General features: G+C 50.3%; 1 protein-coding gene across 3 annotated transcripts in view; it reads right to left on the bottom strand.

The window, feature by feature from the left end:
- SLIT3 (slit guidance ligand 3) overlaps positions 1–13,682 on the bottom strand; it is a 669,892-nt gene that overhangs the window by 134,918 nt on the left and 521,292 nt on the right. For all 3 annotated transcript variants that reach the window (XM_021076955.1, XM_021076953.1, XM_021076954.1), the window contains exons 9-10: positions 13,294–13,435; positions 1,848–1,919 (exon numbers count right to left, since the gene is read on the bottom strand). In XM_021076955.1, coding sequence (XP_020932614.1) covers positions 1,848–1,919; positions 13,294–13,435 — 214 coding nt within the window. The remainder of the gene's footprint in view (positions 1–1,847; positions 1,920–13,293; positions 13,436–13,682) is intronic.

Here is a 13,682-nt window from a genome sequence, read left to right as displayed (position 1 = left end):
GGGGAGGCCAGAGAGTGCAAGCAAGAGCAATGAAAAGAGCATTGCGATTATTGGGCTGTAATAAGTGATGGGTTTTTTTTAGCCTGGAAAATGGACAAGAGTCTCCGTCTGAGGTTTTTAGTCTCCATGAAAGCAATGCTTGGACTGTTTTTAAATCTTTTTTTTTTTTTTTTTTTTATTTTATAAGGTTCTGTTTTGTTATGCATACATTTCTTTTTTTCAAATTTATTTTATTAATGTGGAGTTGATTCAAATGCTGTGTTAATTTCTACCGTACAACACACTGCTTCAGTTATCCAGATATGTACATTTCCTTTTCAAAATCTTTTCCATCATGGTTTATCACAGGATATGGCGTATGGTTCCCTGCGCTGTCCAGTAGGACCTTGGGGTTTATTTATCCTACCTGCAGTAGTCTGCATCTGCTAAGCCCAAACTCCCTCTCTACCTATTAGTCCTTTCTGAGTCCCGTCAGCCTCCCTTCAGAGCACCCCGCCCGCTCTGGGTGACTCTCAGAGCAGTGCTCAGGGAGGTCACGTGGTGGTGGCAGTCACGTGATGGGGATGCTGATGCTGCCGCCATAGCAGGGATGAGGGCAGAGAGGCTCGGAGGCTGTCAATGGTGCAGCCGTAAGGAAGGTACACCCTGGTGTGAGAGTCACCAGGTACGGATAGGACGCGGTGATGGCGTGATCCTGGATACGGTGGTAGTGGGGATGCTGGGGAGAATCACGGGTGAGGGAGGCTCCAAGGCGTCTTCACTCACTTGGAATAAAGTCCCCGCCAGGGTCTCAAGGGCCCACAGGATCTGACCCCGACTTGCCTCTCTAGCACGGCCCCCACCACTTTCCTCTCCACTCGCTCCCTGCCTCCTCACTGTGCTGCGAGCCACCCATGTGCCCTGCTGAGAGCTCCTCTAGACTCGCTTCCTTCCCTCACGGGCCAGCCCCCCGGAGGCCACCCCTCCATCACGCGCTAACCCCTTCCCTTCCTTAGTTTGACTTTCTGGTGCTGGTGAATGTCTGACATTTATTTATTTATGTTTTCTGTGCTCTCCCACTCGAACATGCAAGCCCCACGAGAGCAGACTTCGTTTTCCTTCGCCCTTGAGCCATAGATCCTAGCCCGGTTCTTCATACACACTGGACGGCGACTAGGAACTGGTTAGATGAGTGTGTGCACGGTGCTCGGGGGTGGTGGTGAGGGTGCTGTGCACTGATACAGGCAGGGCCCTTGTCACAGCTTTACTGAAATGCCTACTTTTGGCCCATATCCCCAAAGCCAGGGGACAATAAAAGGGTGAGATGGGTTTAGGCCAACCCAGGCTCATCTCCCATACAGATAATTTTTTTTTTTTTTTTTGCTTTTTTTTAGGGCTGCACCCACAGCACATGGAGCTTCCCAGGCTAGGAGTCTAATTGGAGCTACAGCTGCCGACCTATGCTACAGCCACAACCACGCAGGATCCGAGCCGCATCTGCAACCTACACCACAGCTCATGGCAATGCCAGATCCTTAACCCACTGATCGAGGCCAGGGATCGAACCTGCAACCCCATGGTTCCTAGTCAGATTCATTTCTGCTGCGCCACGATGGGAACTCCCCCATGCAGATAATTTGACTTCACTCTGCTTGGGGAGGCCCTTACTTCACAGGTACCCAAATCCATGTGAATGGCACTTCTGCACCCTCCTGCCAGGCTTGGGAGACATTCTGGGTCTGATACTGAACCCTCTCGAGGATGGCGATGCAGCCCCTCATCTGGGCACGCCGTCCACCACACAGGCCATATCACCCCCTCCCCCAAGTGAAAACATTTGGGCTCATTTCACCCCAGGGGAAACTCACATTCGCTTCAATTTCTTGTACTGGGTGAAGGCTCCAGCAGGGATGGATTTGATGGAGTTCTGTTCCAGGCGTCTGAGAAACAGAGCAGAGAAGAGTCGATTAACCATCCACTTGTCAACAAGCGGTGGCTGGTGGCTTCCGGGTGGTCTCTCCCATCACGGGGCACCCATCCTTGGTGGAGGGGGGCCTGGTGAGCACTGCGCAAAAGCCAGAGACGCATGTCCTGGGGTGCAGAGCGCCCAGTCAGTCCCAGGTCTAATGTTCCTGGGAGAAACCCAGAAAGGAGGACTTCTGAGGATATGTGCTTCCTGCCTATGGGAAGCCGTCTTTGGGGGCAGCTGCTGTCTCCAGAAAATGCTGTAGGAAGTAACCAGAGCAATAACAAAGTCAAGCGGATACAGGGAAGGAGGAGCAGAGAGAGATGCGCAGATGGCAGTGCCTGTCTGTCATGGAAGCGTGTCACCATTCAGGTAAAAACGCAACTGCACTGCTGCTGCCATGCTGTACAGGCAGGGACGACAGCGACTAACTTCATTTCTAGGCTTCTCCTCTCTTTTTTAAATGAAGGTATAATTGACATATAACTTTATATTAGTTTCAGGTGTACACCCTAACGAGTCCATATTTGTTTGGATTCTCCAACTGGCTGTGCCGATACAGTAGAGAAACAGCCTCCCAGTGTTCGGGCTCCCAGCCTGACATTCATCACACTGGCTCCGAGGGCCCCAGAGGCCCTGACTGGACCACTCCCCCGGGGCTGCTGTGACTTTACCGCCTTACGGACTTTGCTGAAATGCTTCCTCTATTGCTCTGGAAACAACAAGAGATGCTGCAAGCCCAGGGCCCAGAACTTCTGTGGGAGAGAAGGAGCCGTGGGGGCGAGGGTGGGGGGTGGGAGGTGGGAGTGAGCCTTTCCATTCTGATTTTCTTTTCCTTTCTTTTTTTTGGGCTGCCCCATGTCACATGGAATACCCGGGCCAGGGATCAGATTTGAGATCAGACCCCAAGCCGCAGCCCGCAGGGATCGAACCTTCATCCCAGCGCTTCCCAGAGGCCGCCAATCCCACGGCACCACAGAGGGAACTCCAAGCCTTTTCATTCCTTATGCTTTCATCTCTCAAATGACTCCCCGTCCCCGAGAACAGGTGTGGTGGGAATCAGGCCTGAGCGGGAGGCGGGGCCTCTGTTGGAGGTGATGAATGATGGCCGGGTCCAGGCTGAGGACTCAGCAGCTCCTCCTCATCCATCTCCCTTCCCTCCGAGGTGTGGAGCTTTTCATCACCTCCTCATTTGGCACAGACGATCCCCAAACCCTCAGCTGGGAAGATGCAGAAAAAATGGAGTGTGTGTGTCGGGGGTTGGGGGGAGGGCTGGGGGAGCAGACGGAAGAGACAGGAGGCACTGGCTCCCTCGGAGGCTACATCTCGTGGCTGCACATTTCTGGCCGGGATGAACCCATTCATCTTGAAGAGTAATCCTTGCTGCAGAATAGGGGAGACAGCCGTATTAATTTGTGCCTCTGCAATCTCATCTTCATTGGGGGGAACAGAGTATTTGTTACTGGAACCACTAATGGAGCAGTTTGCCAGCAATTTTCCCATTTCAAACAACATCTCAGCTGCTAATGTGGAATGGTTTGTCAAGCCTACCCATAACACAGACAAATCACTCTCTAGGCTGAAGGAAGGGGGTGAGGGGGGAGAAGAAGGAAGGGCGGGTGAGAGGAGAGAAGCAGCATCAGGACAGATCATTCTCAGCTGCCGGATGAATCGAGTCTACAAATGAGACTTCCACGGTCTATTAAGAAAGCCTTTGTGGGATGGGAGGGGGCAGGGACCGGGCACGTGGGCACAGGCTGGCCGGCCAGTGGACTGGTCAGTTCAGGATGAGCCACAAAAGCATGCCACAGGGTCTCAGAGGCTGCAGGCTACTGGAGAGTCATCCACAGAGGCAGCAGACCTGGGCAGGCCACCCCAACAGAAATGTCCTAAGGACATTCTCGTTTTCCAGCTGAGCAGAGTTCAGCAGGGATTCTTGAGCCAAGGCAGTGGCTCCATGGGCCCCTGGGGCTGCCAGTCAGGTGGCAAACGCTCTCCAGGAATCCTTGGATTCACTTGCCACTTTGGCAAGGGGCTGCAGCTGGAGGATGCCTCTGGAGAGAGCCATTGTCTGTAACGATGGCAACCCCTCAGCTTCTGCAAGAAGAGCCATCGTTGCCAGGACGGCGCCGGGTGTGAGGTCAGCTGGCAGGCTGTGCTGTTCAGAATGAATGGACCTCCACTTTAGTGATGGGTGCAAGAGCTCAGGGCGGGGTGAGTCTGTGAGTAGGAGGAGATACCTGTCCCCAAGAAGTTTAAGAATTGGGTGATAGGAGTTCCCATGTGGCTCAGCAGGTTAAGCACCTGACATTGTCTCTGTGAGGATGTGGGTTCGATCCCTGGCCTTGCTCAGTGGGTGAAGGATCTGTCGTGGCTGCAAGCTACAGCGTAGGTCACAGACATGGCTCGGACCTGGCATGGCTATGGCTGTACTATAGGCCTCAGCTGCAGCTCGGGTTCAACTCCTGGCCCGGGAAATTCCACATGCCACAAGTGCGGCTGTAAAAGGAAAAAAAAAAAAATCTGGCGACAGAGACCAGCCCAAGGTGGCCCATCACAGAACCAGATTTGATTGCTACCACAACAAGAAGAGCTACTGTTTACAGAATCAGGTTAATTTCTAGTTTCTCTTTTAAGCCTTACACTTCTGAGGCAGGCCGTGTTGGCCTCATTTTGTGAACGAGGAAAATAAAACCTACGGGGGATCAAAGAGCTTGTCCAAAGTGACAGAGCCTGTAAGCCAGAACGGGCATCTCTTCGGATCCACTGGACACACTGCCTCTCTATCTTTTTGAAAACGGAGGCCCAGGGACTAGAGTGGGCTCTCCTAAAGTCCCAGAAAAGTTGAAGGGGTGAGGAGCCCAGGGCTCATTCTGAGACATCAGGCAGCCTCTACAGAAGTAGGTACTTTGTAAAGAGGCTGCAGGAGTCGAGGGAAGATGGAATCTAGATGCCAATAGGCATAAAAGATGCAAACAGAGCGCAAAGGTGTGGTTTTGAACAAAGAACAAAGAACTCCCATCCTGGCTGTTACCCCTGGCGGGGATGTCGCTGTATCTCCTACACACTCTGGGCATGGTCTTTATCTCTGCAGCCTCTCTGCCTCTTAGGCTGCAGGGGGTACCGGCTGCACATCCAACCCCTTCCGGAGGGCCAAGGCCAAGACACGGGGTGGGTTAGCCTTGTCCCTGGGGGCAGCAGAGTTTATCAGTGTACTTTGAATGTCAACCTAAGGTATGGAAAGCAACAGCAATACAAGCGACTCTGTATAGGGACTTGGAAGTCAGGCATTAGGCTAAGAGCTTCGCATGACTCATCTAACTTAGATATTACACCTCTGTGAAGCACATCCCATTGACAGCACTCTTCCCACCTTAAACATGAGAAAACTGAGGCGCACAGATGTCAAGTCATGTGCCCAAATTCATGAAGCCAGGGAGAGCTTTGGCCGTGACTCAAACTCAAGCTCATTCAATTTGAAAGCCTGGACTCTCGGTCACTAAGCTATGTTGAAAACCATGTGGAGCTGAGGCGTCTCTATTCCCTGAGTCACTGGCACTCATCCTCAGGGAAAAAACGGCCCCTAGGTCAAGGGAGGAAGTCTGGAGTGTGTGTACACACACGTGTGTGGGCGCACACACGCCACCTCCACGCAGCAGGTAGCCGCTGGTGGGTTTTACACCGTCTAGAACAAGCATGCAGAGATCCATACTCCCAGGGACAAAAATTCAGTGTGAAGGACAAACAGCAGCATTAGCATCAGCCAGAACTGTCACACTTAAGGATGTGTCTGAAGCCAGCGGCTGTCTTCGGTCTCTCATCCCTGGCGCATGTGTCTTTCTTTGTCTGGCAAACATTCTTCAGGCTGCAAACTGATTTAATAGAACTAGCATAAAAACAAACATACAAATCAAACATCTGAGCATCTTCCGGCACCAGTAAAAACAATGGGAACATCTGATGGGGATTTCAGCCATTTGCGCTCTGTATTGATTTGCCCTAGTTCCTCAGTGCTTCCTTAATGATCTGTCATTTGCAAACATGCGACTGAACACAATGTATTTCTAGCAATACATAAGTCGACGTGATGCCAGAGAGAGTGGCGGGGGCACAGCTAGTGCGGGGCCACGGCAGCAAGTCGCCTGATAAGGAGGTTCTAGAACTGGCTTGGAATAGGGGTTGTACTAGTGATGGATAGCTACCACTTATTAAAGGTTTTTAATATATCGGATGCTATGCTCCTCATGCACTGGCAGATTTTATCCCTTCAACAAGAGAGTACCATTATTACTGTAATAATAAAGATGAGGCAAGTGGCCTATACGACATGAGCCATACCTAGCCAGCTCTGCAGGATACCTGGCATTGCCTACAGAAAACAGAGGTGCAGACCCAGAGCCAAATTTGCTCTTATTCTATGCATATTCCCAGATGCCTCCAACAGAGAAATCTTTGTCATCATCACCTTGGGAAAAAAATGAGAACTTGCGATGAAAGCATTCCATCACGTCAACTCTATGGCATGTGCCTAAGCTTTTTCTTTTTAGATTCCATTTAGGAGCTTTCAAACGTGGTGCTAATTTTCTACACGATTATCTTATATTATTTAATCTTCACGGAGACTCTCTAATAGGTATGATGAGCCCCATTTGGCAAAGATGGGGGCTGAGTGAAACATGACATGTCAAGAAAGGTACCCAAAGAGGCAGAACCGGGATTCAGACCCAGGACTACCGATCCCAAGGCTCTGCTCTGAATTATTCTGCTGCCTGATGGGTTTTCTCTTTATCCCACCCGGCCCTATCCCACTCCATCGCCGCTCCTTCCACATGGCAGAGCCTCAGAAACCCAGGGTTCTCAGAACATGTTAAGAATCCTGGACAGAGATGATTTCCAGGGCCCTCCAGCCCTTTTGTTCTATTGGCTGCTTTTCCTTTCTTTCTTTTTTTTAAACTTCTCTCTTTAAAAAATCCCTTCGTGTCTAGCGTCACGAAGGCATGTTTGCTTTGTTAAGCAGGTAAACCATTATTTGTCTCCCCACCCCAGATAAACAGGGCAGTGGAGGTGAGGCCAGGTGGAAATGGGGCTACTTTTTCTCTAGATGCTTTCATTTATGCCTTGACACTGAAGCCCACCCACAGACTTTCTCATCACCTAAAATTGAAGGGCGATAGCCAAGGGCACGAGACACTGGATGTCACTGGGGGCTGCAGCCGAGGACATGAGACACTGGGGACACAGAGCAAACATGGAAGAAGATGGGACAGAGATCAAGTTGGGGCTTTAGGGCGAGTTCCTCCTGTGGCTCAGCAGTAATGAACCCAAGTGGTATCCACGAGGACACGGGTTCAATCCCTGGCCTCACTCAGTGGGTTAAGATCCGGTGCTGCTGTGAGTGTGTCGTAGGCTGCAGATGAGGCTCTGATCTGGCGTTGCTATGGCACTGCTGTGGCTGTGGCGCAGGCCAGCAGCTGCAGCTCCGATTTGACCCCTAGCCGGGGACCCTCCATATGCCGCAGGGGCGGCCCTAAAAAGCAGAAAAAAAAGAAAGAAAGAAAGAAACGTTGGGGTTTTAGGTCCAGATGATCCCCATTTGAACCTTGAGGACCCAGGAGGGTGGTCTGAGGACCACAGAACAGAAGAGCACGTGGGCCTCTGGCTCTTCCCAGAATCTATCCCTGCTGGAGGCTGGAGTGGGTTCAGAGAAACCACAGGGAGCAGCAAGAACAGTGCTGTTGGTGGGAGCTCAGTTTCGAGGAAAATCTGCAGTGAACTGTCACTGTGGGTTCTCTGGAAGAAAGCTATTTTTAGAGGAATTGGCTCTGCTATGCGGGGAGACCAGCGCACACTTCCCTGAGCGGCTTTGGCTTTGAAAAAGAACTGAAAAGAGTCTGCCAGATTGCTTTGAATGAGAGCGAGCCCTTGCTTCCCCCAAAAGTTGGGGAGGGCAGAACCCCTCCCAAGGTCTAAGAGCATCACCGCCAGCTAGGATTGTGCACATAGGGAACAGATAAACTGCATGTGGTGCAAAGCATCCCTGAGAAGAAGGAGAAATCTGGGTTACAGAGGTGGCCACGGACACGAGGTGGGATGCTTAACGGTAAAAAGAGAAGTCACGGTCCAATGTCTTTAGGATGATAAGCCAGACGCTTTTGTGCATCCTGGGGTGCAGGCCACAGCTTCTCCTCTCGTCTCCCTCTTTCTCATCTTTCCACCTCCCCCCTCTGCTGGCCTTCTCTCACGGAGAAGAGGATGAACTTTAATTGCTTTAAAAAATTGTAGCCCAACACCCAGATCTCTAGGCACGGGCTCTGTTGCCTTAAGGAACAAAGTTCCTCAAAGTTCTCCCAGGATCTAATCAGAGCCTTGCCTCATCTGCTTTAAGGTCTCAGCTTCATTTTATTACAGAGAAGAAGGCAACCACAGCAGAAAAAGTCCTGGACAATCTATCTGGGGGGCCATAGGTGCCCAGTCAGCAGGGGCAGCCTGATTTCCATGTCTGCATACATTTGCATGAAGATGAGCTACTGCCAGGCTCAAGTCACAACGCAAGTGGCTAGCCTAGTTGTTGCACCCATTCTCTCAACCATAATCTGCAAAGAATTGAATGAGCTTTGTGGAAGGATCTTAGCAGGCAGCTCCAGCTCCTGTGATGGGGTTTCCAACCTTTTTCACCAAGCCCGATCAGAGTAGGGGTAACAGTAGCAGCAGTCATAGTAAAATAATGCCAATCACTGCTAACATAGGATATCCTATGTGCCAGATCCAACACTAAGCATCCGACAGCATATATTCACTTAACTTCTGAACCAACCATCAAGAAGGGACCATTAGCCTCTGTACTTTCCAGGTGAGGAAACCACCCATACTCAGAAAGAGTATTTGCCAGTGGCTAAAAGGCAGGGCCAGAGCTAACATGTGGGTCTGCCTGAATCCTCGGTCTAAGACCCTAGTTGTTGTTTGCTGCTGCTTATTTTTAGAAGCACTCTGGCTGGGGTGGCCATTCCCGGACTTTTAGATTTCACAGCCTAAGTAGTTACACACCTCTTGTTTTGCCAATGAAGGTAATCTCTATGTGGTCTGTTATACATAATACATATTTATATGCAGATATATTTATAATTATATAATAATTACACACGTAATTAAACACATATTGACATCACACACAAACATATTCTTCCTTCAGTGGCCATAATTTTATAAAATGAAGAGTATTTTTGGAGTTCCTGTCCTGGCTCAGCGGCAACATATCTGACTAGCATCCATGAGGATGCAGGTTCGATCCCTGGCCTCGCTCAGTGGGTTAAGGATCCGGCGTGGCCGTGAGCTGTGGTGTAGGTCGCAGATGTGGCTCAGACCTTGTGTTGCTGTGGCTGTGGTGTAGGACCCCTGGCCTAGGAACCTCCACATGTTGTGGGTATGGCCCTTAAAAAAAAAAAAAAAAGTGTTTTTTTTGTTTTTTTTTGGCCATGCCTGTGGCGTGTGGAGAAGTTCCTAAGCCAGAGATTGAACCTGTACCATAGCAGTGACCTGACACACTGCAATGACAACGATGGGTCCTTAACACGCTGAGCCATCAGGGAACTCCAAATGAAGAGTGTTTTTAGGAACAATACCAGAATAAGTAAGTCCAGAAATTTCAAATAAAGTACACTTCTTTAAATTGAATATTTTTGCTCACTGGAAAAAATAACACCTTGTTTTTGTTATTCTTACTTTACCTCATTTAAGGAAAAACTCAGTAATACTCAGGCAGCCTTTCAGAAATAACTAACTAGCTCGTCGATGTTCCTTTTAAAATTCAATGTCCAAGGCATTCCCTTCATGGCTCAGTGGTTAACAAATTGGACTGAGAACCATGAGGTTTCGGATTCGATCCCTGGCCTTGCTCAGTGGGTTAAGGATCCAGCGTTGCCATGAGTTGTGGTATAGGTTGCAGATGTGGCTTGGATCTGGCATTGCTGTGGCTGTGGTGTAGGCCAGCAGCTGTAGCTCAGATTGGATCCCTAGCCTGGGAACCTCCATATGCCTCGGGTGCGGCTCTAAAAAGTAATAAAATAAAAAGGAATAAAAACAAAACAAAATAAAATAAAATAAAATTCAACGTCCAAGTGTGAGCCCAACGGCCCAGGTATGGTCTGGCCTCCATGGCCACCTCCGATATGGCCATCTGCTATTTCTCTCGCCCAGACACCTGGGCTGTGCGCCTGTGAGGCCCACGCTGGAGGCAGAGTGATGTGGAGCCGAGGAAGAGGCAGGGAGCCTCCTGAACCAGGGCTGGGTGGGGTTGCAGCTTGACGACAAGACTGGCCCCTTTCATCAGACTGTGGTTGGAGACGCCATCAGAGGAAGTTCTGCAGCTGCCAAAGAGAAAAGATAAAACAAGGCAGGTGGAAGGAGAAAGAAGGGAGGTGGGGCAGAGAAAGAAAGAGGCATCTATGGGAAGCTGAAATGAGATGAGCGTTGGCAGGAGTTCTGTCTTGATGCCATGCTGGGAGGGCCAGAGTCCTACCCTGGCATGGTGAGGGACCAGGGGTGGGGGGCTCTTGTAACGAGGAGCACAGGGTTAACTGGATGGAGAAAGAGAGAGGGCTGGTGGGACATGGTGAGGAGAGGGGGGGAACAGACACAGGAAGAAATAGTGCTAGAAGGGCAGTGAGCGGACAAGCAGGAGAGGCGGCAAGGTCTAAGCGAACTCCGGGGAAGGACGGGCTCTCCAGGGCTGGAGCAACGGACCACCAGGAGTGAGGGCGAGTTGCCGTCAGATACAACACAGAGGGAATTCCGTGCTGGTTCTTGCTGCAAGAAGACCGAGGGCTGAGAGGAGGTGGAGGAGAGCACAGAGCGTGTGGGTGTCAGGCCACCACCCCATGTGGCTGATAAGCCCCGACCTGCAGGAAGGGCCTAGAGGCAGGGACCATGTCCCCAGGGGCTGGGCAAGAACGCCTTAAAGGGAATCAGAGAAAAGCTGGCAAAGCAGGTGAAGAAAGAAGAAACTAAGCCTCTCCTTCTGGAAGTTATGTGTTTCTTATCTCAGTCAGGGGGAAACCAAAGTCCTTAGCATGGTCTGGCCTCTCCTTACCCCTCTGACCTCAACCCCTAACACTCCCCTAGTGTTTACACCACGCCAGCCACACAGGCCTTCTGGTATACCAGGCACAGTCCTACCTCAGGGCCTTTGCACATGCTGTGCCCTCTATGTGCAATAGCCTCCTCCAGATTTCCACTCGCTTTCTCTCTCACTCACCTTTTACATTTTTCTCCTTAGAATGCGCCGTCTTCTAATGTATTTTATTATCTAATTTACTTTGTTTATTGTTTGTTCACGCTTCCCTCCACTGGAATGCAAGCACCAGAAAGGTGGAACTTTTGTCTATTTTGTTCATTGCTTCTCCCTAAGCACAGAACAATGACTGGAACACAGTGGGCTCATGATAGATGTTTGTTGGATGAGTGTACGAATGAATGAAAGGGTCGGTGGGTCATCTATGGACATGCACTAGGAATAGAAGGGCATTCATGAGAGGAGAAGAGAAGGAGGAAGGAGAAAGGGGGGGGAATCAGGAGGAGAGGGAGGAGGAGGAGGGGAAAACAGAGAGATGAGGAGAATTTATTTGGAGGGATTTTAGCTAATGATGTTTTCGGTGGCAGGGGGTCCATCTAACCATGTGTTTAATAAATCCATCTAAAATGAAGGCAGCAGCAACAACAACAACAACAACAAAAAAGACAAAAAGACAAAAAAAAAAAATAAAATGAAGGCAGGAAATGGCATTGTCTTTTTTTTTTTTTTTTTTGGTCTTTTTAGGGCTGCACCTGAAGCATATGGAGGTTCCCAGGCTAGGGGTCGAATCGGAGCTGTAACTGCTGGCCTCCAACACAGCCACAGCAACACCACATCCGAGCCGCATCTGCGACCTGCACCACAGCTCACAGCAACGCTGGATCCTTAACCCACTGAGCAAGGCCAGGGATCGAACCTGCATCCCCATGGATACGAGTCAGGTTCGTTACCGCTGAGCCACGATGGGAACTCCGACATTGTCATTTAAAAAGTGATCTTGAGGTCAACCTTCACTGACCCTCTACACAAGCCAGAATGAGACACTGGCCATTTCCTCTTCTTTCTTTCTTTCTTTTTTTGGTCTTTTGTCTTTTTAGGGCTGCACCCACCGCATATGAACCTTCACTGACCCTCTACACAAGCCAGAATGAGACACTGGCCATTTCCTTTTCTTTCTTTCTTTTTTTTGGTCTTTTGTCTTTTTAGGGCTGCACGTACCGCATATGGAGGTACCCAGGCTAGGGGTCAAATCAGAACTGTAGCTGCTGGGCTATGCCACAGCCACAGCAACGCAGGATCTGAGCTGCGTCTTTGACCTACACCACAGTTCACGGCAACGCCGGATCCTTAACCCACTGAGCAAGGCCAGGGATTGAACCTGCAACCTCATGGTTCCTAGTCGGACTCATTAACCACGGAGCCACGACAGGAACTCGTGGCCATTTTCTAACCCACAGGAGAAGACTGGACAAGACGAGCCACATGGACAAACTCTACTGGAATTTCAGATGTCTGTGCATATGCCACCTTATCTTGCCTCACGACCTAAAGGTCTAATCTAGATGACAATAGTCTGATTTAAACTGATTAAGAGCTCAGGCTCTTGCTCAGGAGAGGCAGCTATGAAATCAGTTCATTATTCATACCGCTTCCACCACCAGTAGCAGCACCACCATTTTACAGAAGGCTTGCCCTTGTGTCAAGGGCTGTATGAAGCGCTTTACACGATATTTCATTTAGTTTTCAAAATGACCTGCTGAATAATACTATAATGATCACATTACGAGAACTGAGAACACCAGAGGTGAACGAGGGCAAGTATTTTGCCCACAGTCGCAGAGCTTGTTCACGGTAGAGCCAGGACAGAGTCAGAGGAGGGCTCTGGGCAGGGACAAGCAAACCCTCACTGTAAAGGGCCAGACAGAAGCCCAGGCTTGGAGGGCCATAAGTCCCTTTGTCACAACCGCTCAACAGGGCTCTAAAAGAACAGCCATAGGCAATATAACATGAAGGGGTATGGCTCTGTCCCAATAAAACTTTATTTACAAAAACAAGAGGGGGGCCTATCTGGCCCATGGGCTATTGTTTGCTGACCATGCTCTAGGGTCCATGCTCTTGACCCCTGAGCTATGATACCTGGGAACCCTGGAAGGGAGGGCAAAGAGACTGAAGTATTTTCAACAGTCAGTCCTAACAGCCGGACATGCTGCCAGCCTGCGGGAGATCGGCTGAGACCAAGAGGTGAACTCGCCAGGGACGGGGGTGGCAGATGGGCACTTACATTTCGACGATGCCCTCTGGCAAGTTGGCAGGAATCTCTGTCAAGCCCTTCCCTCGACAGTCCACGATGTTGTTGCTGCAAGTGCAGGCTGAAGGGCAGGAGATGGAGTTGGCGTTGCAGGATGGAGGTTCCGAGTGGGGGCCTGTGGGACCAGAACAAATTGGTCAACGCGTGTCAGTGACAGGGGCTGCCTGGGCTTCTGCGCCCCTTAACCAGCTTCCCAAAGAGGCAGTGTTTCCTGAGCAGCTACCTGAAAAGTTATCACCAGCTGACATTGCCCCGTCATCTGGGAGACACGGCTGCTGCTGGCTAAATATTCAGCCAAGAGGACAGAGTCTGACTTTGCTCTGACTATTTCTGGATTGTTCCACCTGCTCTGTCCTCCCATC

The sequence above is a fragment of the Sus scrofa genome, chromosome 16 (assembly GCF_000003025.6).
Source record: "Sus scrofa isolate TJ Tabasco breed Duroc chromosome 16, Sscrofa11.1, whole genome shotgun sequence".
Classification (NCBI taxonomy): Eukaryota; Metazoa; Chordata; class Mammalia; order Artiodactyla; family Suidae; genus Sus; species Sus scrofa.
The sequence above is the reverse complement of the archived record's forward strand: the minus strand, read 5'-3'. Positions and strand labels throughout refer to the sequence as shown.